At 42.1% G+C, this 26,564-nt stretch overlaps 1 protein-coding gene across 4 annotated transcripts in view; it reads left to right on the top strand.

Annotated features, from left to right (window-relative positions):
* epc1b (enhancer of polycomb homolog 1 (Drosophila) b) overlaps nt 1-26,564 on the top strand; it is a 69,890-nt gene that overhangs the window by 21,695 nt on the left and 21,631 nt on the right. For 3 of the 4 annotated variants that reach the window (XM_026925208.3, XM_026925207.3, XM_053227726.1), the window contains 3 exons: nt 4,940-5,085; nt 22,228-22,434; nt 22,621-22,769. In XM_026925208.3, coding sequence (XP_026781009.1) covers nt 4,940-5,085; nt 22,228-22,434; nt 22,621-22,769 — 502 coding nt within the window. Of the gene's footprint in view, nt 1-1,605; nt 1,715-4,939; nt 5,086-22,227; nt 22,435-22,620; nt 22,770-26,564 lie in introns of those variants that run through there. The other variant, XM_034314695.2, reaches the window with a different exon arrangement.

Here is a 26,564-nt window from a genome sequence, read left to right as displayed (position 1 = left end):
GCCCACCTCTTACTGCTTGCATGACCTCCCCTTGCATCCATTCCAGCGTACAAGAAAAGGGGGGTCTACTTGGAGCTGTTATGCATCGTTGCTCCTTAACTTTTCCTCTGAGTTTCCTACAGGCAACACACTGGTTAAGCACTTTACTTATAATCATTTTACCTCCCACTAACCACAGGCCACTTGTTCTTACAGCTTCTTCTGTAAATTGCCTTCCCTGACATTGTACCTTATGGTAATGCCTTACAAGAAGAGTTGTTGTTGTTGATTTACTTTTTCAAGGCCTGCATGGTGAATCCGTTCAACAACTCCGAGTAGACCACCACCGCTGTTTGCTCGGTTGTACTTAAATTCCTCTGAATATACTTCCTGCTGCACATTTCTGATAATTTCTTTCTCTGCTCTTTCTAGAGAGTCGACAGAGATCCCTTTTTTGCAGATGTGCCAGCCAGCACAATCTCCAACCTCTGTTGGATAAGTAAAACAGTAAGCAATGTGGCAGAGATGAGATACAGCCTTGACTAGAGATTTCCATCCTGGAAAAGAATCGTTTTGAGCTCGGGTTTGAGCTCCCATCCTTTTGAGCTCAGGTTATTTTCTGAGACTGCTGTGGACCAAGGTTTCATCTCAGGACGAATTTCTGTGTCATCATCTGGATCAACTAGCTCAAATCTGGTTTGCTCTTTTGAGGCTGAAGTTTAACTGCAACGAAGGAAAAGAGGTCCTTTAAACCGTATGGTAGTGAGGAGTTTTGAAGCAGGAACATTTATTTCTGTAAAGCAGCTTTGTGACTGTGTCAATTGTTAAAAGTGCTATACAAATAAAATTGAATTGAGCAGAACCTGAGCTATGATCAGCTGAATTTTCATCTGATAGCACATAATGCCACTGTCAGGTTTAGCAACCTGCCTAATTCTTTGTACTCCTGTTATTTACCTAGACATAGAGGTGCTGTGACTGGCTGTGAAGATAACCCAAGTCAACTCTGCTGTCAGTATAGAAGCTGATTGAATTGAATTCTAGGTATATTTCTTCACTTATGACTTATGCAATCTCTACAACCATCACCCCTGTGCACAGCTCCAGACTGGTAACCGTAAGGTCAGGCTGAGGGGCAAGTCTTGACTTTTCTAGTACCAACCCCACTTCTACACGCCTATCTTCGGCTGTGACTTTGAGATACGCAACTGAAGAAATGGCTTTGATGGAAGCGTCTGAAAAGAAACATGGGTCCACACATTGAGCTTTGGAGAGGGAAATTATTGAGATGTATGGAAATTATTGAGTATGTACGAATGTCAGAAAGATTATACAGAGAATTTTGCCAAGCTATCCATTTTTCTTTCAAACTCTCAGGGAGGCTTGAGTCCCAGTCACCAGCTTGTGCAAGCTATGTTATATGTGCAAGCTGAAAAGTAAAAGTAAGGCGAATAAAGAGCCCATTTGAGTTGTTGTAAGCCTGCCTCCCATTCCTCATTTCCCCTCTGAACTAAAAAGGGAATTGTTACACACTCCTCTTCGTATGTATGGTCTCTCAGTTCTGAATGTGAAATGTTATGACATCTGACATAATACTCCATCTCACTCCAAGCTTTTGTTGGTCAGGCAGGTCATCTACGAACAGATTGAGATTCTGGAGGTCTTTGGATTGGTCTTCTACTGGAAATACATCCAACACCTCAGCTTCGTTCGAGGCCACTTTGTGGAGCCTAAGGTTTGAAGCTACTATACATTTTCTGTGTTCTTGTGAGGATGTCATTGACTTCCTCCACAGTCGAGACTGAATTCAAGGCATCGTCCATGTAGAAATCTCTTTCAACGAAGTGGCGCACATTCGTGCCATACTCAGCTTCTCCCTCTTGAGCCACTATATGTAGCCCATAGATGGCCACTGCAGGTGAGGGGCTGTTCCTGAACGCATGCACCTTCATCCTGTAGTTGACAACCCCTTTCTTTGGGTCGTTGTCTTGATATCATACGAAACACAGAAAATCTCTACAATCCTTATGCACCAGGAAACAGTGGAACATCTGCTGGATGTCTGCTGTAATAATTACTGGATTCTTCCTAAATCTCAAAAGAACACCCAACAGACTGTTGTTCATGTCTGGCCTAGAGAGTAGAATATCATTAAGGGAAACGCCACCAAACTTGGCACTAGAGTCAAAAAGCACCAGAAGCACAAAGTATTTGGTTAGGTTTCTGTGGGTGGTACACTCTGAAGAAGAGCAAATACCAGTACTCTTTGCCTTCTTGTACTGAGGCAGCAAGCTCTGTGTGGTGGCAATAAAATATTTTCCAATAAAATATTTTCCAAATGAGCTTTCATTTCTAGATGTTTCTCAACTGTTCAGCTGAGAGATTTGAATCAACTCATGGGAAATGGTCGGTTGTTAGGCAAGCAATACCGTGGCTTTCGAAATGGTAGTGGGGCTACCCAACTGTTTGTGGAATCTTGGAAGGACTCATTGTCCATTGTCCATTGTCCTAAGAAATCTGAGGTCTTCCACTGAAGGCACAAGTTTGTCATTCTTGGTTGATTGACAAAACACTGTCTGGCCAATGTCTCCATTTTTAACCCATTTTAAATGATTCTTACAAAGACAGCTGCTGAAAGATTAATCTTGCGTAGCAGACATGAACTTTTCCTTAACTGACAAGTGGCATTCACATGGGCAAAATTACTAGACCTGCCTCTCTCAAGAATGTACGTTTTCATGCTAGTGTGAGGGCCGATGTGCATTACCTTAATCACACGTCACCGATTATTGCCCAGCCCAGGTCCGGCTTTTGTGCAAATGCTGCATCATGTAGCCCATTATTTTGTCTGCAGACCTTGTGCACTCTTAGTAAGTCTCTGCCTGGCAACAATAGGATTTCAGTATTTTTATCAAGAGATGGTATTTCATGGGCTATGGGCTTAAGGTGATGGTGACTAGCGGCTGCTGCCAGAGTAGGGATTTCATCCCCCTAGTCAGGAATTATATTATATTAACTGTTCTGTTAATGTTCTTCTATCGCGGATGAGAGAGGACGTTAGCGCCTCGCATGGCTGCTTTAAGGACCTCTTTTCTCCTTATAGGGGGAAGATGTGACCCGTCATTCCATTCATCTCGTTGTAGAAATACAATGACAATAAATGCTATCTATCTATCTATATTGCATTCCAGGAGTGCGGGTAGTGAAAGACTCAGTGTACCATTAACAGGCTTTATTATGTAGCCAGCTGTTTCAGCTACGCAAAAGGGACTGTAGGGCCATGTACGTTAAACATATCAAAGAACTCTGACCATGCAAGTGACCTGTTACTTTGCTCATCTACCGTGGCGTACATTCTTCTGCATTGGATGGGATTGCCATCTGCGTATACGTTAACTAAAAATATTTTTGAGCAAGATTTCCCTTTAAAGCGCTCACCACATACCTCTGTGCGTTTGGATGAAACATCACCATCAGATATCTCTTCCTTCTCCCCGCCATGCTGTGTAAGGGAAAGAGATGGCTTGGAAAGCCATGGTGCTTGACCTGGATGAAGGGCTGATGGATGTTTGTCGCTTTTGTATTCAGAACATTGTACATTTGCCTCACAGTTTCGAGCTACATGTGTGTTTGATGCACAGCATTTGAAACAGATATTATGTGCTCTCAGTATTCTTTTATGTCTTGTATGTCATGTCATTTCTCTAAAGCCGTCTGCACTTGTGTAGTGGGTGTGTTTTGCGATATACAGGGCATTGCTTGTCTAGGCTTTCAGCAATGGGAGTAGACACGCCTAAACGTCTAAACACGCCTTTTCTGTTTTTATTTCGATTTCTTTTTTTGAGAATCCAGAAGCTCAAGTCAGGCAGCCTCTGCCTTTACACGTGTCTTTGTTGCTATGATGATGGCATTTGAAATAGATGAAGACTTAGCTGAACAGGAGGCAACAGATCATACTTCTAGTTCTGAGTGCTCCAAATTCATTGGAAAACTCTGAAATCTCTGGCAGCTGTGATGTGTAAGAGGTATCTGTCTCAAGACACTTTACTGCTGTTGCCATGTTTACATGGGCATTATGAGTCACAATGCAGCCTAGATATCTGGATTCTTGATCGTAGCTCCCTTTTCACTGTACTGCCCTCAATGAATCCTCATTCAGCTTTATTCATCTAGCAAGTTCACACAATCAACACCTTCACACAATGACTCCCAGAACCATGAGGTGATGTTGAGAGTGTAACTTTATCTTATGAATGGTGTGAAACTGAAAGTACAAATACATACACTGATATATGTTATATTAACATATGCTGTATCTGTTTGCCATGTTACATGTGAGCATAAAATGCTAGATGAGTTAAATTACTGTATCCAGATGCAGTTTATGAACTACACTTCCAAAAATGTGAAATTAATCTATAAAACAGCATCTCATGTAAAACAATGAGAAAATATGCATTGGACTGACAATTAGAGACATGCTGTTTTAAGTAACATAATTTAACATCAATTTCTACTGCCAAAATACAATTAACGCAATCATGAACAATGACTAAACTAGATAACTTACAGGGAATGCCTTATCAATAACTTTAAACAGAAGATGTCTTTGGATTAAAGAATGCTCATAGCGCGAGCGGCCTCTTGCAGCTTCTGATTAACTTGCTGGGTCATTGTCTGTAACTGATTTGGTCACTTCCTCTAATTTTCCTGCTATACCTCATATAACCACAAGAGATCACTTGACTATACAATGAAAATAACTGGCAGAGCCAGGACAGTGTGCATGAAATGCAGTAATTGTAGGCTGTTTGCTGGTAACTCTGTAAGCAATGTAAATAACAGTACAAATTTTTACAAAACCACAAATGTTGCTATTCACATTCTACTGTTATATTTCTATGCTTTTTGCTATTGTTTTGCCACTGGCTCTTACATGCCCTTGTATTTGTCGATGCAGCCTTTAGCTTGGACACAGAGCAACCGGATTATGACCTGGACTCAGATGATGATGTGTTCGTTACCAAGCTAAGGAAGAAAATGGAGGTGGGGGCTCTGCAGTTTGAGGAGATGATCGACCGGCTGGAGAAAGGCAGTGGGCAGCAGGTAGATCCAACAAAATACTGGGAATGGGGTGGTAAAGAATCTGCAATCCTGGTGCTATTTAAGTGACTGCTACGGATATTGTGGAAAAGTTGTGGGATAGTTCAATTCAGTTTTGTATAGTGCTTTTAAAAAAAGACGTTGTTAAAAGCCTGGTTTACAGAAATTTGTATGTAGAGCTAGGCCCCTAATGAGCAAGCCAGAGGTGACAGTGGCAAGGAAAACATCCAAGATGACATGAGGACCAAGCTAGGCTTGGGACGACTTGCGATAGCATTGGAACTCGCCAATAGTCATTGTGATAGATGGAATTCATCAAGTTGTATGATTTAAATGTCTGTCAGAAGACATGGTGTCTGCAGCTTTAAGATAAAATATTTTTGTGTCTCTCGTAATATATGTTTCGTTTTATCCTATTTTGTAGTTCTAAAAAAAAAAAAAAAGGACCTTATTAACCTGTTACCTGACTGGAGCAGGGCAACAAAACATTTTTTGATGGAGCTTAGCTGCCCTTGTCTGTGTCTGGCAGACACATGAATGTCTTTCCTCATAAAATATGACCAGGGCTTACGAAAAGTCCTGATGAAAAGTGTTTACCAGGGCTACTTCGGTATACAAGAATTCAGTAAGTGTCTTTGCTACTGTTTAACACAGAACAAAAGTATGTGTGGTTTATTCTTTATTTCAATTTTATAATGAGCTTAGTTACAGCTAATAACTGCTTTCATTTATTTACTTTTTGACTTAACATGTATATGTCTGGCCACACCTTCTTCCATGCGGGACCATCCAGAGTAGCAGAAAGCGAGGCAAGTTTAGAAAGCTTCAAGCAGAATCGGAACATTAAGATGAATTCTGCAGGTCCAGAGAGTGAGAGGAGACAGCAGTAGAAGTATGTCAGGAACAGGCATAGGCATCACATCAGGCAGCAGAAATACACATGCAGCTCGAGAGATAGAGAACAGATTATTAGGTATGCTGTTGTCCTACAGTTATTTTAAAGGGTGGATGTTGTGATCAGAGTACGAGCAGGGACTCCGGAAGGTCTATCTGTAGGATCTGAAGTATTGAATTTTGCATACAGTACATTAGTGCAGGAAATATTGGGGATGGTTATTCTGGAGCACGTTTGTTTTAGATGGTTTCAGCGTTCACGTGACTAAGGCTGAAGTTGGTGCTATTGTTACGGTTAAACCTGTTCAAAAGCAATGTGCTTCCAATTTTACTTGTTTAGCTTTTTAAACTTGGCAACATAGTCTTGTATATAGTCTCACCACCAAATAATTACAAAGGATTTTGTGCATTTATGAAATTTGATCCTTGATACAGATCAGTAGAGATAGATCAATCTGTATGGGGGTTAGAATTGTTTCATATTTCCAAATAAATAGGTTACGATACACAAATGTAGAGAGACTCCCAAAAAAAACAAATTCACAAGTAAATAGAATGAGATCCACAGATATGTTAGGAGATTCACTAAAATGAATTAAATTCACAAATAAAATGAGATTTGAAAATAAAATATTTCCAAATATGTTTGTCACAAACACAACTCTGCCTGACATTCATTTGTGGATCGCTGCATGCATTTGTAGCCACAACTGGCTATTTAACTTCTTATCAGTCAATTGTCCAGAATTCTGGAATAAAGCTGAGGATTTGGAAAATCGCAGCAGATGGAATAACATCAAAATAATCAGCCTTAAAGAGGGGAAAGAAGCAGGCTGCAAAATGAACGTATGTACTAAAGATCCTGTCAGAGGGGCTCGGGTTGACGGGACTGGAATTTGAGATAGAGCGGAGTTACCGGAGCTTTGGACCTGGGCCTAACAATGATCAATGTCCCCGGGTTGTGTTGGTGAAATTTCTGCATTATAGTGTGAGGGAGAAAGTCCTGGCGGCAGCGAAGAAGAGCAGGGGATTTGAATGGGAGGACTGTAAACTTTCCATGTTCGAGGACATGTCGAGGGAGAGAGCAATGATGAGGGAAAAATTCTCTGCAGCAAATAAGTTACTCTGGGACCGCACGTTGTGACATACCCTGGCTCATCCAGCGACACTGAAGTTTACTTGGAAGGGAGAAAAAGCAGAGTTTTACTGATCACATGGAAGCAGAGAGATATCAAGAACTACATTCAACTACAAAGAGGTGACAAGTAAATCCAGTGGAAATATGTAAGGCGAAGTTTTATGATATATGGTTCAAATAGTGGGTCGAGGAAAGCTTTGGGGTTTGTCTTCCCGAATCAGTGAGTGTGCGCTGACTGCGAGCATTACGGACCAAAATGTGTGACCCAGCAGTGGGCTCACTGTCCCTTAAGGGCAGTGTTTTGTTCTTTTTTTTCTCTCTCTTCTGTTTGTGTTGTTTTCTGTATGTTCTTCAAGGTTTTATTGTTCACAAAAGTGTTGGAAGTTATGTTTTTGGTTTTCTGTGGCTCTGAGATGAAATGACTGTGGGTATAATACCAGCTTATATGTTAAAGGTTTATTTTTTTCTTTCTTTTTGGAGCACAAAAAGGGAGTTACCTCAGAGCACAACAGGTGTGGAGTGTTACATTTTGTTTGTGTATGATGGATAGAAAATGTGTAAATTTGGAATATAAATGGCTGTGGTCACCTGTCAAAAGGAAAAAAAATACGTACATATCAGAAAAGCTGATATTGCTTTTTTAGAAGACAGACATTTTAAAGATGAAAAGGAAGCCTTGAAACTCAGACATGATTGGGTTGGACATGTATTTCATAACTCTATATCGAGCAAAAGGAGCAGAGTAGCTATTCTAGTGAGGAGAAAATACATTTTGTATTGATGAATCAACATAAGTACAAGGAAGGACGTCTAATCTGCATGGAAGCAAAGCTCAATGATATTAAAGTAGTGCTGTGTAATATATATGCACAAAATAAGGAGGAGCCTGAATTCTTCCATGATGTAAACAAAATATTGGCCAACCTCAAGGGATATGTCATACCTAGAGGAGACTTTAATCAGACTATGGATGGTATCATGGACAGAAGTCAAAACAACATCAGGTCAAGTCCTAGAGACGGGGCCGCTGTTCACATTCTCAAGGATGATGATGATGGATATTTGAGATATTTGGAGACTGGTTAATCGACAAGAAAAGGAATACACATTCTTTTCAAACTGTCACAAGACTTTCTCAAGAATTGATTATTTCCTGATCTCCAACTCATTAATTGACTGTTGTTGATTGTACTGGAGTCATAGCATTGACGGATCATGCACAGGTGGAGATGAAATTAGAAGTGAAGGCAGATCATGGGAAAAGAGGGAGGTGGAAACTAAATACATTTATGTTTGAGGATAAGGACTTTGTAGAAGATATAAAGATGTTTTTTAACTTAATAATGCATCAACTCAGAGATAAGCAACAGTATGGGAGACCTCTAAAGCATATGTCAGGGGAAAATGTATTGCTTACACCACTAGAAAGAAAAAGGAAAGTGTTTAAAAAGTGAAACTTCTAGAAAAACAAATCAGTGATTTAGAAAATCTGTAAAAATTATTGCAAGGTTTTACAGATTTGAAATTTAAAGCTTTGTCAATTAAAATTTGATCTGCATTAATTCTTTAATAAGAAAGCAGAATATGCATTATTTAGATTGAAGACCAAGTATAATGAGAGTGGGGGGAAAAAGCTGCAAATCTCCTTGCTAGGCAGACAAAGCATCATAACGCATTGCTTGTCACACCTGCAGTTAAGGAGGAAAATAAGGTGCTCGCCTCTGACAAAGAAATTAATAGGGTTTTTAACCAGTTCTGTTCCAAATGATGTACCTCAGATTCCATTTATAGTCAGAATGAGTTAAAAGGCTTTTTATCCAGTATTATATTACCCACTTTATCCCATGATGGACGAGACTCACTGGATGCACCGATAACACAAGTAGCGGTTAGATCTATTATGATATCTTTGAATTCTGGAAAATCACCAGGCTCTGATGGAATCCCGGTCAAATATTATAAAAATATTTGAAGATGAGTTAACCTCAATATTAACTGAGGTATATTGAGAGGTACTTGAGGATAATATGTTGCCTGACAGTTTTAATGACGCTTTAATATCACTCATACCAAAACCTGAAAGAGACATGATGGATCCTGCTAATTACCATCCAATAAGTTTATTAAATGTAGACCTAAAAATGTTAATGTCGTTGGCCTCATGATTAGAGGGCATTTTTAACTAATATTATGCATAGAGATCAAGTGGGCTTTATTAAAAACAGATCCTCGTCTGACAATATAAGAAGGCTATTGCATTTTATGTGGATTAATCATTCTAATCTAGATCCCATTGCTGCAATATCGCTTGATGCGGAAAAAGCCTTTGATGGGGTGGAGTTCTTTTTGCTGCCATAGGCAAATATGGTTTCGGCCCAGGTTTTGTGAATTGGGTTAAATTTTTTTTACTCTAATCCTAAAGCAGCTGTAATAACTAATGGAATAACTTCATCCTTTTTTTTTTTTTAAATCTGTCTAGGTCTACCCGTGAAGGTTGCCCTCTTAGTCCACTACTTTTTACATTAGCTCTGGAACCACTTGCTTCAATAATTAGAGAGGACCCAATAATTAAAGGTGTATTTGCAGGGGAAAGAGAACACAAACTACTGTTATACGCTGATGACATATTTTTTTATTAGTTAAAGACTGCATGCTCTTTACCAGAACTCCTTAATGCGATTGAATCTTATTCTAAATTTTCAGGATATAAAATCAACTGGCACAAGTCAGAGGCTATACCGGTAATCAGGAGCGCGTTTTTCTTCCTCAGTTAGTGCATTTAACTTTAAATGGATGCATAAAGGAATTAGATATTTGGGTATCTACGTGAGCCCAAATTTAGAGAACATATTGAATTTCAATATGGAACCTTTGTTGCAACTACAGATAAAATTAGATGGCTGGGAAAAAACTTATATCAACCTTTCCCCATAAAGTTAAATTAATAAAGATGGTGGTTGTGCCGCAGTTTAATTACGTATTGGGGATGGTCCCTGTATCCGTGCCTCACCAGATATATAAATGATATAATGCTTTTTATGGGAAGGTAACAGACCCAGGATTCTAGTAAACAAATTGTTTGCCTAGAGAGAAGGGTGGTTTAGCATTGCCGAATGTAGAACTCCATAAAATAGCAATTTAAATGTTTAAGCTCACTATACACTGGGGTGAAAGTGATTTGGATCTAGACTGGGTGCTAATAGAGAACAACAACTTGCATACCCTTTTTGGCCAATAGAGGCTTTTTCACAAAACCCAGAGGGAGAATTACATCATAATATGACTAACCCAATATTGCTGCATTCTAGGGAGATTTGGAAAGCTGTCCATAAAAAGTGTCAGATTTCTCACCTGTCAATATTACTCTTCAGTATGGAATAACCCTTATGTTAAAGTAGGAAAAAAGCCCCTGATTTGGGGCAATGGTTTAGAAGCAGAATACACACTCTAAAGGATTTATTTAGTAATGATGAGCTTTTGTCTTATAACAATTTAGAAGAAAAATTTCCTTTAGAAAGCTGGGAACATTTCTGGAAATATTTACAGATTAGAAACTGTTTGGAGGCGAAGGTTCGCATGGGACAAGAAAAGAATGTTTTAGAAGAGTTTTGCGAATTACCAAGGCCTCTTCAGAAAGCATGCAGGTTTCATCAAATGTGTATAAGTACTGATGATGAGAACTGTGAAAACCTGAGATTGATTTGGCAACGACATTAAAAGTGACATAGATAAGGACATTTGGAGGAGAGTTTTGTCCAACAGTGGGAGGTATGTAAAGGAAGCAAGAGGTAAATTTATCCATTATAAGGTATTATATAGGTATTATAACACACCAGTTCGGCTTTATAGAATGGGTTGTCTGAATGATGATAAATGCTGAAAATGTAAACAAGAAACTGGCACATATATTCATGCTTTCTGGAAGTGTACAAAGATTCAGCCTTTTTGGGAAATTGTGCTGAAATATCTTGGAAGGTGTTTAGGATTTGACCTTCCACTTTCACCAAGGATATGTCCTTTAGGAGATAAGTCTGAGATTCTTCAGATTAAAAACAATGAGCCCTCCCTTGTTACTGTGGGTGTAGTCAGAACTATCCATCGTGGTGGAAATTAGTGGACAGGGCCTAGATTAGCCAAGGAAAAAAGAAATGAAATGACTTGGAGTTCTCAAGATATGGGCCAAAATATAAATGCTTGTGCTATAGTGCCACTATTAGCCCGATTGAGCCCATTACTTGCTGGAGTAGGAGCACGGTGTAGTAAATGATGTGACACTGCGGGACCATGGGAGGCTGAACACACACACATTCAGACAGTAGGTGCGGGGAATGTGATCTTTATTGTCTTTAGGGTAGGCAGAGTGAGGAATGGTGAGAGGGATAAGTGAGGTGAGGGAAGCGATGTCTCGGGCTCAGCTCGCCGATGAGCTCCTTTTATAGCTCCTCGTCTTCTCCGGGAAGGTGAAGAGGAGCCACGCCACTCATTGGCTGCCAGCCGTGCTGACTTAGGTTGCTCCACCCCACAGCCACACGCACTCCGGCTGTCCAAAACAAACACAGTGTGGCGCTGACTTTTCAGCACCACACCGTCAGTCGTGCAAGGAGCGTTTGATGTTTTACATGCGCAGGCTGTTGGCCCACTGTCACAATACTCCCCCACCGCCAGCTCCGAGCCTACTGACGGTGAGGGATGGGCCCAGAGTGGGCGTTGGTGTCAATTTACTGCTTACATAGAGGACCGGGTGCTCCTCCCTGTCGAAGACCTGAGACAGGAAGGCTCCTAGCCCTGTCTCGGAGGCATCAGTTTGTACCAGGAAGGGGAGGCTGAAGTAGGGGTTTCGAAGTATAGGAGAGTGCCATCTTCAACCTCTTGAACGCCTGTTCTGCCTCCCGACTCCAGTGCACCCGGTCCAGCTGGCCCTTCTTGGTCAAATCTGAGATGGGAGAGGCAATCGAGAAGAGGTTGGGCACAAACCTCCTGTAATATCCCGCCAATCCCAAGAAGACTCAGTAATGCCAATGGCCTCCAGCGGTGGAAAAGCCAGTAGCCCTTCATCAAGTCCAGGGTGGAAATAAACCAGGCCCTCCCTAGTGGCTCCACTAACTCATCAACCCTAGGGAGGGGGTAACCGTCAAACTTGGAGATCTGGTTCAGCTACACAGCCGGATGCTCCAGTCAGGCTTGGGTACCACGACAATGGGGCTGGACCAGGGACTCGCGGACTACTTGATAATTCCATCTTGGAGCATCCAGCTGACCTCCTCAATTGGCTTCTGACGGGCCTCTGGGATGCGGTAGGGCCGCTGTCTGACCACGACTCCTGGTGTGGTCTTGATATCGTGGTGGACCAGAACTGTGAGGATGTCGTGGTGGACCAGAACTGTGAGGCCAGGGGTGGAGAAGAAGACGTCGACAAACTGGTCCACCAGCTCAGACATTTCCTGGCTCTGGGCCGGCGTGAGCTCCTCTCCTCAGTGGACCAAGGCACGCTCCGACAGATCTGGGGAAAGGCATGCAAAAGCACATACAGCAGCACATAAATGACTGCAGGATACACAAACTCCTGAAGTTTGCAGATGACACTACAGTCATCGGTCTCATGCAGGACGGCGACGAGTCTGCTTACAGACAACTCAACTTTTATTTATAAAGCACTTTCAAAACCATTAAAATGGACCAAAGTGCTGTTCATAGATAATAAAATACTAAAATTCATGAAAACATAGAATAACAAGAAGACATAACATCATGAAAAACACACAACCAATCCTTCACAATTCTCCGACCTAATCAAACGCTGAAAGCTTGATAAAATAAATAGGTCTTCAAGTCCTTTTTAAAAATGTCCATGCTTGACGAGGATTTTATAGATAACGGTAACACATTCCAGAGTGCAGGAGCCACAACAGAAAAAGCGCGGTCTCCACTACGCCTCAACCAAGACCGTGGGACAGTTAGGAGCATAGTTTGAGAGGAACGTAAATGACGTTGAGACTGGTAAGAGATTAACATGTCCTTAATATACTCAGGAGCCTGATTGTGCAATGCTTTATGGACACCTTGTATTGTATCCTGTATTTTACAGGTAACCAATGAAGAGATTATCAATACAGGCGTTATATGAGCTCGTTTTCTGGTGTTTGTCAGAATTCTTGCAGCAGCATTTTGGACGTACTGAAGACGAGCAACCAGTGATTCACTTATGCCTGTATAAAGAGTATTACAATAAACCAACCGTGTGGAAATAAAGGCATGCAAAACAGTCTCCAAGTCCTTGTTTGAAAGGATAGGTTTCAGTTTAGACAATTTTCTTAACTGAAAAAAAGATGTTTTCACAACGCTGTTAACTTGATCAAAGCGGATTTCAGAATCAAAAATTACTCTAAGATTCTTCACATAACTTTTATTGGACAACAGTCCATAACTTTCAATCAGGTTATTTCCAGGTAGTTTGTTCCCAAACATAATAAACTCAGTCTTATCCTCATTTAGTTGTAAAAAAATATTTGCTAGCCATCCCTTTACCTCAGTCAAACACTTATAAAAATTAGCAAAAGATGTACAGCCATCACACTCCAAGGGAAAATACAGTTGTAGATCATCAGCATACAAGTGATAATATTATATTGCCTAAAAATTGACCCCAAAGGTAACATATATAATGAAAATAAAGTCGGACCGAGAATTGATCCCTGAGGAACCCCCCAAGTGATGGTCGTAGATGACGAAACATAATTTCCAATTTTAACTGAGCATGTCCTGTCCTGCAGATAGGAAGAAAACCACTTAAGGGCTACACCCTTAATCCCGACATAATCTCTGAGGCGTTCTATTAAAAGCACATGATCTAAAGTATCGAAGGCTGCACTTAAATCTAACATCATTAAGGCAACACTTTTCCCGGAGTCAATACTTAACAAAATATCGTTTGTAACCTTTAATAATGCTGATTCTGTGCTGTGTTTGGTCCTAAATCCAAGTTCATTTTCTTTAAAACTGGTTCAATAACAGCATGCTTAAACTCTAAAGGTACAGTGCCATGAAATACACTACTGTTAATAATCGATAATATACTGGGACCAATAGTGTCTACCACCTCCTTAAACAATCGAGATGGAAGAATGTCATAAAGAGAGGTAGTCGGCTTTAAATGCAATATTATATTTTCCAACTGAGTTAACGTAATCAATTCAAATTTACTCAATGAGATGGGTCTATTTTGTTAGCTGCAACATTCCCTACAGGCACAATATCCGACCGAATACGATTAACCTTGTCAACAAAAAATTTTAAAAAACTCTCACACAAATCCATAGATGGAGTAGGGAAAAAATTAATAGACGGACTCAATACTTTATCTATGATTGAAAACAGTACCTTCGGGTTATTTGAATTGTGCGATATAATCCGTGAATAATATGAAGATCTAGCAGCTTTAACAGCATTTTGATAATTTGATAGAGACTCTCAAAATATAAGATACTTGCAATTTATCTCTAAGCCACTTACGCTCTGCTTGCCGACAAACCTGTCTCATATTCCAAGTCACATCATTTAACCATGGTTGGTTTTTAACTTTATGACATCTCATTTTAAAAGGTGCAACATTATCCAAGATCTCTGAACAGACACAATTAAAAGAGTTTACCAATTCATCAGGTCCTATAGGGTACAACATTGTAAACTCGGTAGAAAAAGATGATTCAGTAGTAAAAGCAGTTGAAAAGGCACTAGGTGTGGAGGTAGTAATAACCCAGGACAAAAATGAAGGGTGCTGATAACAGAATGCATTTGTTGCAAAAGACAGGTTAAACCTAATAGGCATATGATCTGAAATAGCCGTTTCTTCAACGCAGATATTTTCTATCGTTATCCCCAACGAGAAAACCAAGTCAAGTATATGCCCATTATCATGTGTAGGTCCAGAAACGCATTGAAATAAATTGAAAGAGTCAACTAAATTCAAAAATTCTTTGGCCATGGGTTTACCAGAACAACAGACATGGATATTAAAGTCACCCATAATCAAAATCCTGTCTGCGGATGGAATGACCCCAGATAAAAACTCATAAAATTCATTGAGAAAATTCTTGTTATAACCTGGAGGCCTATATATCAAGGCACAAATCAGTGGCAAGGGCAAGTCAATCTTCAATAATTGAGCTTCAAAACTCGTGAAACTTTCAACAGGCTGTAACTTGCACTTAATCGTGTTATTAAAAATAACAGCCAAGCCTCCACCCCGTCGATTACTCCTCGAAGTACTTAAGTAGTTACATCCCCTTGGTAAAAGCTCAACAAAAGGGCTCGTATCACCGTCATTTAACCAAGTTTCAGTAATAAAAAGAAAGTCCAACCCATGTGTTATATAAAAGTCACTGAAGTTTTATTGACAACTGAGCGTGCATTTATCAAAGCCATATGCACAGTGGTCGATACAATGGACCGATTAGAAGAAGAACCACTTAGCTTCGTTGACTCGGCTTGTCTCACAGGACTCCAGCCCGTGTGCCCCGTCTCCTTCGGCGTCTCTTCTTCCAGCACACGCAGCCAGCTTCATGACAGGCTATCATTGGTGGCTGGAACGTGCATGACTGTTCGGCGAATAATTTCATATTCAAATCCCGGCTACACATCTCCAAAGCAGCAGATCGAAGGTTCAGCAATGTAAACCGGTCATAAAGCAACCGTGAGCAATTCAAACAATTTATAAAACATAAAAGTAAGACAAACAAACAAAGTACTGACATTCTAAACGCAGAGCGACGGCAAGCCAACCCACTATTTGGCGCCTTCTTACCCATGCTTCCTATCCAGACAAGAGGTTGAGCAGCTGGCTGTCTGGTGCAGTCACACCAACCTGGAGCTGAACACGCTCTAAAGTGTGGAGATGATAGTGGAGAAATTCAGGAGAAACCCCCCTGCTCTCCCCCTTCTCACCATCATGGACAGCACTGTGGCTGCAGTGGAGTCATTCAAGTTCCTGGGCACCACCATCTCTCAAGACCTGAAGTGGAACATTCACATTGACTCCATTGTGGAAAAAGGCCCAGCAGAGGTTGTTCTTCTTTTATCAACTGAAAAAGTTCAACCTGCCACAGGCGCAGATGAGACCGTTTTACTCAGCTGTTATTGAGTTGGTTCTGTGCTCTTCTATAACTGTCTGGTTTGGGTCAGCCAGCAAATCAGATATAAGAAGACTGCAATGGACTGTTAGGACAGCAGAAAGGATCATTGGTGTGCACCTGCCCAACCTTCAGGACTTGTACAACTCCAGAGTGAAGAAACGGGCAGGTAACATCATCACAGACCCCCTCTCACCCCGGCCACAACCTGTTTGCACTCCTCCCTTCAGGCAGCCGTTACAGATCTCTGTGCACTAGAACATCTAGGCATAAAAACAGGTTTTTTTTCCCCCACGCCAACTCCAGCTTAAACAGCTAACACAGGAATCATTACCTGTGTTCTGTAATTCATTCCTGTAATTCATCCTCCATCTCTAATTACTGACTCTTTTTCAAGTATTATGTTAATACATATGCATATCTCTTTTTTTATACAGCTGTATATAGAGTAAATAATGTACAAATCTGTACATAAATCTTCTGTTCCGGATTCATACACATTATTGTTTTTTTTTTTCGGTTTTTTTTTATTATTATTAAGTCTTTCTATTTAAATGTTTTCTGTTCTCATGTCAGATATGTATGTATGTATGCATGTATGAACCAAGGAGCACCTTTAAAAACCACAACATGTTCCTTGTGTGTCTGCGCACACACTTGGCGAATAAAGATAATTCTGATTCTGATATACTTTTTAAGCAGGTTGATATGGTAGTCCTGTGTCTGCTGTCTTACCTGGCTGTTGCAGGTGGTAGTTCACAGGATCCACCCTCTCAAAGACTGTGTAGGGGCCCTGCCACCGAGCCAGGAATTTACAGGTGGCGTCTAGGAGGAGGAGGAGGACCTCGCCGGGTTGGAACTCACGGGTTTGAGCTGGACGGTTGTAGGCCCTCCTCTGCTCTCGCTGAGCAGCCTCCAGGTGTTCCTTCACTATCGGCATCACCTTGTCGATTCACTCCTGCATCACCTGAACCTAGTTGACAAGGCAGCGATAGGGGGAGGGCTGCTCTTCCCATGCCTCCCGTGCCACATCTAGAAGTCCTCGACGCCGCCATCTGAAGAGCAGCTCGAAGGGCGTGAAACTTGTAGACGCCCGCAGCGTCTCTCGGACAGCAAAGAGGACGTAACCCTACAGATCATCCTCTTTACCGTCTGGTTGAACCTCTCCACCAACCCGTCAGTCTAGGGATGGTTGATGGACGTCCTCAGGTGGGCAACCTGTAACAACCGACACAGATCTGCCATTAGTTTAGACATAAAGGGCATACGTTGGTCAGTTATGATGTCCTTAGGTATCCCAACCCGGCTGAAGAGGAGTAGCAGCTCACAGGCGACATTCCGGGAGGTGGCCTTCGCAGTGGTACTGCCTCGGGGTAACAAGTGGCATAGTCCACGATATCCAGAATGTACTCGGGCAGCGCCCCTACAAGGTCTATGCCAATCCGCTCGAAGGGGGCACCGATAATGGGGAGAGGGATGAGCAGCGTGGGAGCAGGCTTGTAGGGGGTTGTCCGCTGGTACTGGGGGCACTGCTGGCAGAAAGCCCGACCTTCTGCCTGCATCCCCAGCCACAGGAAACGGTCCTTTAGTTTCTCCCAGGTATTACGGGCTCCCAGGTGCCCCCCAGCGGATGCGTGTGGGCCAAGTGCATGAGGGCCCTCGTCCTGGTGCGGGGCATGACGAGCAGCTCGTAGGGCTGACCTCTCGGCACGGAAGTACAGGAGACCCCCGCACATCGGAAAGTAGGGGGCTGGGAGTCATTGGTCAGGGTTTTGGTGGACCCCCTCAATGACTTGCACTTGGCCCCAACAGTTCTTTAGCCTCTCATCCTCCTTCTGCTCCCAGCCGAAATTCCCCTCTCGGGTGACCTGTGGAAACACAGACGACACTGGGTTAGTGGGGATGGAGAACTCACCTGCCGAGGTCACCCTGGTGTCTTCTTGGCTTCGGGCTAGACACTCCAGCCGGGCCCTAGGCCACTTGGCTCTGGTTCTCTTTTTCTGGGGAGCCTTCATTCCTATAGCAGAGGTGAACCCTGGCCAGTCTCTTCCCAGGAGCAGGGGCATAGGGAGTTCGGGGACGAGGCCCATCAAAAAGGGGCCATTCTTTCACCTGATGCCTTAGGTTGACGCGGGCCATGAGAACCTTCCAAACGTCCCCGTGCACACAGAAGACCGTGAGTGAGCCCTTAGTCTTGGATGTCGAAATGAGTGGGGGCTGCGCCAGGGTGACTGTGCTGCCGGATTCCAGGAGGGCTGAGATGGGGCGTCCATTAACTTCTACTGGGATGGTGGGCAGGCTGAGTGGTGTTCTGGTGTGTAAGGTGCAGCCTGCAAGCCAAGGTATTCTCACACGTCTCAGCTGACTGGTAGGGTCCGGCTCGGTTGGCATGGAAGCGTCCTGGGGCGTTTCGGCCGTTGAGCGACTCGGGCTAGGTCTCCCCTCCCCAGGTGGAGACATTTCCAGGGTTGGTAGGGCTTGAGGGAATTCACGACGATCACCTCCGCCAATTTCCAGGGTAGCCACGGCCCGCTCCAGGGCCTCCAGCATCTTCCTGGGGGTTTGGGCTTCATGGATTTCCACGGCCTTCCTCTCCTCGGGTGGTAGAGCCCATAAGAATCGGTCCATGGCCACACTTTCCATAATCTCCATGGCCGTGAGGCGATCCGGTTGCAGCCATTTGCAGCTGGTTGCGCTGGTAGGGGAGAGTGAAGTAAGATCTCGCTTTTCATCTCATACCGTCTCGTGCTGTTCCGCCTCTGGTGACAGAGCGTGATATGGGGCACGAGGGATTGGGCCCAGTCCTCCTCGGAACATGTGCACCGGCGGCACAGCGATGAGACAGCAGTGAATCAGCAGGCATTTTTAGATCGCAGGAAGATAGTAGCAGTAGTGGCTCATCTTCCTCGCTTACGTTGGCTTCTGGAAAGCATAGAGACAGCTGGTAATGACGTTTAAAGCTTCACTTACTTACACGAGCTCCTTTTATAGCTCCTCGACTTCTCCGGGAGGGTGAAGAGGAGCCGCATCACTCATTCTGCTGACTTATGCCGAGTTCACACAGTTTTTGCGAAATAATAGTTTTGGACAGCCGGAGTGCGTGTGGCTGTGGGGCAGAGCAACCTAATGCTGAGTTCACACTGCACGATTTTCAAAGTCGTCGGATCATCGTGGTTTTCACACTGCACGACTATCTGGGGTAGCATTCAGCTGGTGCTGTGTTCACATTGCACTATGGATCGGTGACAGGAGGTCACACACTGCATGATTACAATAGAAAGAATCGCCGACAACTCCGTCTGGCTCGCAAACTACGTTTCACAACCAAACGCACACGAGAAGTGGTAAGGAAATAATGCAAGATCACACGTGAGATCAGAGTTCTCGCGCGAGACTGGAAATGGTACCCCGCAAGAAGTTTGTGATCCAAATGGATCTTTGCGCTGATTTGCAGCGAAAGGGCAAAAAAGAAAAAAAGATTATGGAGGAGGAAATGGTTGGGGAGACTTTTTTCTTTCTCGACCCTGTTGTGGTACAGCTCAGACGAAACATCAAAAAGACATGGGTGCTCCTGCCAAAGTTTGACCAAGCTTTCCTCCATTTCTTGGGTCCAAATATTATTTTTATTTTGTACATTAATGTTGCATGCTTACAAAATTAAAATGCAAATGGTGTTATTTCATTTAATTTTTCATTTTGGCACCATCTTTGCGCACAGATATGGGAAAAGAAATGGCAAATAGGGTTTTGCATTTAATTTTTTTATCTTTGGCACAATATACCTCCCGTACTCCACTGCCAGTGCTTTCTCTGTTGTATTTCATTGCCACTGAAGGCAGGTTGTTATTGCCTAGGTAAAAGGGGGTGCTTGAGCACTTACATTAATGTGTCATGCTTGTAGGCTTATCAGCCGATGAAGAGTACCTTGATCTTAAACTCTTTTATGCCTTGGCAGAAAGCTTAGATAAAGCATGATTAGAAGAAACAGGTTTATTAAACGCTATCGCCTTTCATAAGAAAGTGGTTGCTACTTTTTCAACAACTTGATTGGGCTTGATTAGTGTACAGTCATGGGAAAATGAAAGTACACCTTCCTTCAATTCTATGTTTCTATATATCACGGCCTAAATAACAATTTTCTGGTTCTCAACAACTGCTGTTTAACAAACAAATAATCTCGGATGACAACAAAAAAAACACAACAGGTGTCATTTTTTCCCAAAAAGTAATCCAACTTTCAGAAATCAGGTGGGGGGAAAAAAAAAGTATACCCTATAATTCGGTAATGTCTAGACCCACCTTTAGCACCAATAACTTGAAGTAAACATTTTCTGTAGAAGATTCTCAGGCTTTCACATTGTTTTGGAGAGATTTTGGCCCACTTTTCTTTGCAGCATTGCTTTTCAGTTCACTGATGTTTTGAGGGCATTCGTTTATGCACAGATCTTAAGATCCTGCCACAGCATGTCAATGGGGTTGAGGTCTGGGCTTTGATATCTATTCTAATACCTTGGTTTCTTTAGCCATTCAGATCTCAATTTGCTGATGTGTTTGGGATCATTATCCTGTTGCATGATGCAATTTCAGCCCAGCGTAACTTAATGGACAGATGTGGCCTCACATTTGTCTCAAGAATATTCTGATATAAAGTGGAGTTTATTGTTGTATCATTGACTGTAAGTTTCCCAGGTCCTGTGGTTGCAAAACAAGCCCAAATCATCACTCCTCCACCACCATATTTGACAGTTGGTATGAGGGGTTTGTGATGATATGCTGTGTTTGGTTTTTGCCAAACATGGTGCTATGCATGATGACCAAATATCTCTGGTCTCAACAGTCCAAAGGTGTACTCCATATTCTTTTTGGAGAATAAGGGCTTTTTCTTAGCCACCCTTCCATGAAAGCCGTACTTGTTCAGTCTTTTTCTGATTGTGCTGTTATGAACATAAACATTTAATGTGCTTACAGAGGCCTGTAGGTCACGTGATGTAGCTCTCTGGTTTTTCTTTATGCCTCTGAGCATTTAATGGTGTGACTGAAGACTGATTTTGCTGGGACGCCCACTCCTGGGAAGATTGGCAGTGAATTTGAAGGCTCTCCATTTGTTAACGATCCTTTTCACTGTAGAATGATGAATTTCATATTGTTTGGAGATGGCCTTATAATTCTTCCCAGATTGATATGCAGAAACAGTTTCTACTCTGAAGTTATGGCTGATGTCCTTTGTTTTTGGCATGATGTAGCCATACACCTGAGTACTCTAGAAAACCAACTGCCAAAAGTTCTGCTTTTACAGAGGTAGTAATACTTCTTGATGATTTACTAATCTTGTGCATTTCATTAGTAACACCTGGCTAATTACGCTCTTATTTTTTTCCGCCTGGTTTATGAATGTCAGTTTAATTTTTGGGACAAAAATGACTACTTATAGAAATATGTTGTGTTTTTTGTTGTCACTTGGGGTTATTTGTTTTTTTTATAGCAGTTGGTGAGGACCACACAATTTTTGTTTATCAGGGCCTAAATAACAACACAGAATTGAAGGAGGGTGTACTTTCTTTTTCCCATGACTGTGTTTATTACATCTCAATTAATATAAGCCACCCTTTATGAGGACAACCCTGCTTTATCATGCAATCTGTTGAATGTATTGTAAGATATGCATATATATCAAATCAAGAACCTTGCATCACACAATACAGTGCAGTGCATCCATACATCAGTGTGAGACTGATACCAAGTTTTCAGTAAGGGCTTAACAGAATGGAGAGAGTAATCTAAGAGAATTCAGCATTTTATATTTTTTTATAAGTGATTTTTGGGATGGAGTATTTTTTGTTGACATACCCATTTTTGCACTCACTGCAAATACATCAAGAGTGAATGATGTACTGTTATTTAATACTTGAGTTGTTTACAGCAGTCACCTTGTATAATTGAGCTGAAGTTCAATAAGCCTTTGTCTCACTCTTTCTATTCTTCTTTCAGTTGGTGACTTTGCAGGAGGCAAAACTCCTTCTCAAGGAGGATGATGAGTTAATCAGGGAGGTGTTTGAGTATTGGACCATGAAGAGAAAATCATGTAAAAGTGGCTCTCTCATCCCGGCCGTAAAACAGGAGAAGCGAGATGGTTCGAGCACCAGTGACCCCTATGTTGCCTTCAGGCGCAGAACAGAAAAAATGCAGACCAGGAAGGTGAGCTCTGGATTTTAAAGGCCTAAAAAAGGGGTGTGCTATCCATAACTATATTTATGAACTAAATGTACAGTTTAGGCTTCAAGCCTCTCTTCTTTTTTATCAGTTTTTTTTTTCAGTTCCTGTTTGTCCCTCTCTCTCTCTCTCTCTCTCTCTCTCTCTCTCTCTGTGTCTGTGTTTCTGCAGAATCGTAAGAATGATGAGGTTTCCTATGAGAAAATGTTAAAGTTGAGAAGAGATCTAAGCAGGGCTGTTACCATACTGGAAATGATAAAGAGACGTGAGAAGAGCAAGAGAGAATTGCTGCACCTCACGCTGGAGATAGTGGAGAAGAGGTGAGGCACAAAGTACCAAAACAAAACTTGAAATTATATTTTCCCTTTTCTTGAATTAGTCATGAACAGGACCTAATAGTACCTCAGGGTTGTGATGAGCAGCATGTGTTATGTTACTACACCCTAATTGTCCTGTACCATCTATGTGTATGTATAACAGCAAATCCAAAAAAATTGTTTGTGCCATCAAGAGAAACTTTACTTGGTTTTATTTGTATTATCATTGCAGTGCAAGTTTCTGCGATAAACACGTTGTAAAAGGCTACAGCAGAACAGGTTAAAAATTGGGGAAAATGAGCAGGACTGCAGAAACTGAACATAAACTCTATTATAAGAACAAACACGGTGCAAGGATGTTCTTGAGTAGAAAGTGGTATTGAAAAGGAGCAGCAGGTCTGCAGTTTGTGTTAGACTCTGATTTTATTAAGTGTCTAGTACATATCTGATCATTTTCCAGTACATATCTGACATTAAAAATACTTGCAAGAGTAAGTTCTATTCATTCATAATTCAAGTAAGTTAATTTTAAAGACAATGGGTCTCAAACTGGATTTATTTATCAAGCTGGATACGAGCAGAATTACTTGTAAATCATTCATGCAAGCATTTACACAAGAAGTAGTAGGAGCCCCGCATTTTGACAATGGAGTAGGCTGGTAAGAGTTGTCATTCAAAAGTATGCCCAAAGAGCGGGTTTCTTTTTTTTCCTAATAAAATGGCAGATAAGCCAATCAAGACATGAGTGAAATGATTGACAATTGCATAGTAGTTTGAACTCTCCAGTGTGATCTCACTGAATACCCTCGATAGGTTTATAGTAACATGCTTGTTCTGATCCGTTATTCTTTCTATACTAACAGCTCATACTCGGGGACTTTTACAGCGACTATATTTATGTATGTATATAAATTTTTTTAAAGTGACAATTATTAACCCCCTTTATAAAATCAAACAAAACCCTTAGCTTTTCCGTGGAAATGACCAGTACCAAAGTGTTTATAGTACAATCACTTCCAAAAGAACAAAGACAAAATTATCAAAATTTGAAAATATTTTACTGATGCACTGAGTTGAAACAAGAAAAAAAACAAAAATGACAAGGCCAAAATTAGTAGCCTTCCGATAATTAATAGTCAGTTGTGTAACCTTTCTGAGACACAGCTGAAAGCAACCTATTACTATAGTTCCTAACAAAGTTGGCACATGTTTCTTGAGGGATCTTAACACATTCCTCCTTGGCAAATTGTTCCAGCTTATCCAAATTACATGGTTTTTGAGCATGGATAATCTTAAGGTCCTGCCATAGATTCTCAATAGGATTGAGATCTGGGCTTTGAGAGGGCCACTCCAGGACCTTGATTTTGGGGTCCCTCAAATAATTTTGGACCGAATTGGATGTGTGCTTCAGGTCATTGTTTTGCTGGAAGACCAAACGGTGACCTAAAGCCAGACCTGCAGCAGATTTCTTCACATTGTCCTTCAAAATGTCAACATAATCTTCTTTCTTCATGGTCCCATTCACCCGGTCCAGGTTCCCTGTCCATGGAGCAGCAAAACAGCCCCACAGCATCATACTCTCACCACCTTGTTTACCTATGGGAACAGTGTTTTTAGGGTCGAAGGCCTCCCCTTTCTTTCGCTGAAAAAGAGGCTTATCCATATGCCTGAACAGCTCCAGTTTTGCCTCGTCAGACCAAAAGGACAGACTTCCAAAACTCATCCATGTTTCAAATAGTCACAAGCAAAATTCAGTCTGGCTATGATGTGCTGCTGTGTGAGCAATGAAGTTTTCCTTGGGCGATGACCTCGGAAGCCCTCACAACAGTCTTCCTTGAAATTTCAAGTCCAGAAGAGGCCAGTTCAGCAACGATCATCTTCGCAGAGATCCGGGGGTTCTTGCTAAAAAATTCAATTTGCTACATTTTCTAGAAGAATTCACATGTGGGCCAATAATTTTGACCACCCCAATTTCAATACATTTGTCATACAGCAATCTTGAGTGCTGGGGTGCAGTCATCTGGGGTGTAGTCATTGTTCCATATCATCCCAAAGGTGTTCAGTGGGGTTGAGGTCAGGGCTCTGTGCATGCCAGTCGAGTTCTTCCACACCAACCTTGGCAAACCATGTCTTCATGGAGCTCGCTTTGTGCACTGGGGCATTCTCATGCTGGAACAGGTTTGGGCCCCTTAGTTCCACTGAAGGGAAATTGTAATGCTACAGCATACAAAATCTTCCTATACAATTCTGTGCTTCTAACTTTGTGGCTGCAGTTTGGAGAAGGCCCACATATGGGTGTGGTGATGAGGTGTCCACAAACTTTTGACCATATAGTGTGTGTATGTATGTGTGTGTGTGTGTGTGTGTGTGTGTGTGTGATTAAAACCATAATATTAAAACCACTTACCTAATATTATGTAGGTCCCCCTTGTGCCACCAGAACAGCTCTGATCCATCGAGGCATGGACTCCACAAGACCTCTGAAAGTGTGCCGTGGTATCTGGCACCAAGACATTAGCAGCAGATCTTTTGAGTCCTGTAAGGTGCAAAGTGGGGTCTCCATGGATCGGTCTTGTGCTGACTTGTTTGTCCAGCACATCCCACAGATGCTCAATCGGATTGAGATCTGAAGAATTTGGGGGCCGAGTCAACACCTTGAGCTCTTTTGTCATGTTCCTCAAACCATTCCTGATCAAGTTTTGCTGTGCAGTAGGGTGCATTATCCTGCTGAAAGAGGCCACTGCCATTAGCAAATATTGTTGCCATGAATGGGTGTACTTGGTCTGCAACAATGTTTAGGTAGGTGGTACATGTCAAAGTAATATCCACATGAATGTCAGGACCCCAGGCTTCCCAACAGAACATTGCCCAGAGCATCATGCTGCCTCCGCTGGCTTGCCTTCTTCTCATAGTGCATCCTGGTGCCATCTCTTCCTCAGGTAAGCGACGCACACGCATAATGTAAAAGAAAACATGATTCATCAGACCAGGCCACTTTCTTCCATTGCTCCATGATCCAGTTCTGATGCTCACGTGCCCATTGTAGGTGCTTTTGGCGGTGTACAGGGGTCAGCATGAGCACTCTGACTGGTCTGCGGCTACACAGCAAGCTGTGATGCACTGTGTGTTCTGGCAACTTTCTGTCATAGCCAGCATTAACTATTTCAGCAATTTGTGCTACAGTAGCTCTTCTATAGGATCGGACCAGACAGGCTAGCCTTCGTTCCCCATGTGCATCAGAGAGCCTTGGGTGCCCGTGACCCTTTCGCTGGTTCACCAGTTGTCCTTGGACCACTTTTGGAAGGTACTAACCACGGCATACTGGGAACGCCCCCCAAGACCTGCCATTTTGGAGATTTTCTGACCCAGTCTTGTAGCCATCACAATTTGGCCCTTGTCAGAGTCGCTCAGCTCCTTATGCCTGGCCATTTTTCCTGCTTCCAACACATCAACTTCGAGAACTGGCTGTTTACTATGCTGCCTAATATATGTTATTCACTTCACTTGTCAGTGGTTTTAATGTTATGGCTCATCTGTGTGTGTGTGTGTGTCTGTATGTATGTATGTGTATACACACACACACAGTCAGGTCCTTAAGTATTTGGACAGTGACACAATTTTGCCTCTGTACACCACCAAGACGGATTTGAAATGAGGCAGTCAAAATGTAGACTTTCAACCATTTAGGAATTATAGCCATTTTTACATAGTCCCTCCGTTTCACAGTAATTGGACAAGGCAAGGTGTGGCCTGTTTCCCTGTTATTTCATGGCAGATTGAGGAGATGAAAGGTCTGGA

Source organism: Pangasianodon hypophthalmus, chromosome 21 (genome assembly GCF_027358585.1).
Source record: "Pangasianodon hypophthalmus isolate fPanHyp1 chromosome 21, fPanHyp1.pri, whole genome shotgun sequence".
Lineage (NCBI taxonomy): Eukaryota > Metazoa > Chordata > Actinopteri > Siluriformes > Pangasiidae > Pangasianodon > Pangasianodon hypophthalmus.
The sequence above is the reverse complement of the archived record's forward strand: the minus strand, read 5'-3'. Positions and strand labels throughout refer to the sequence as shown.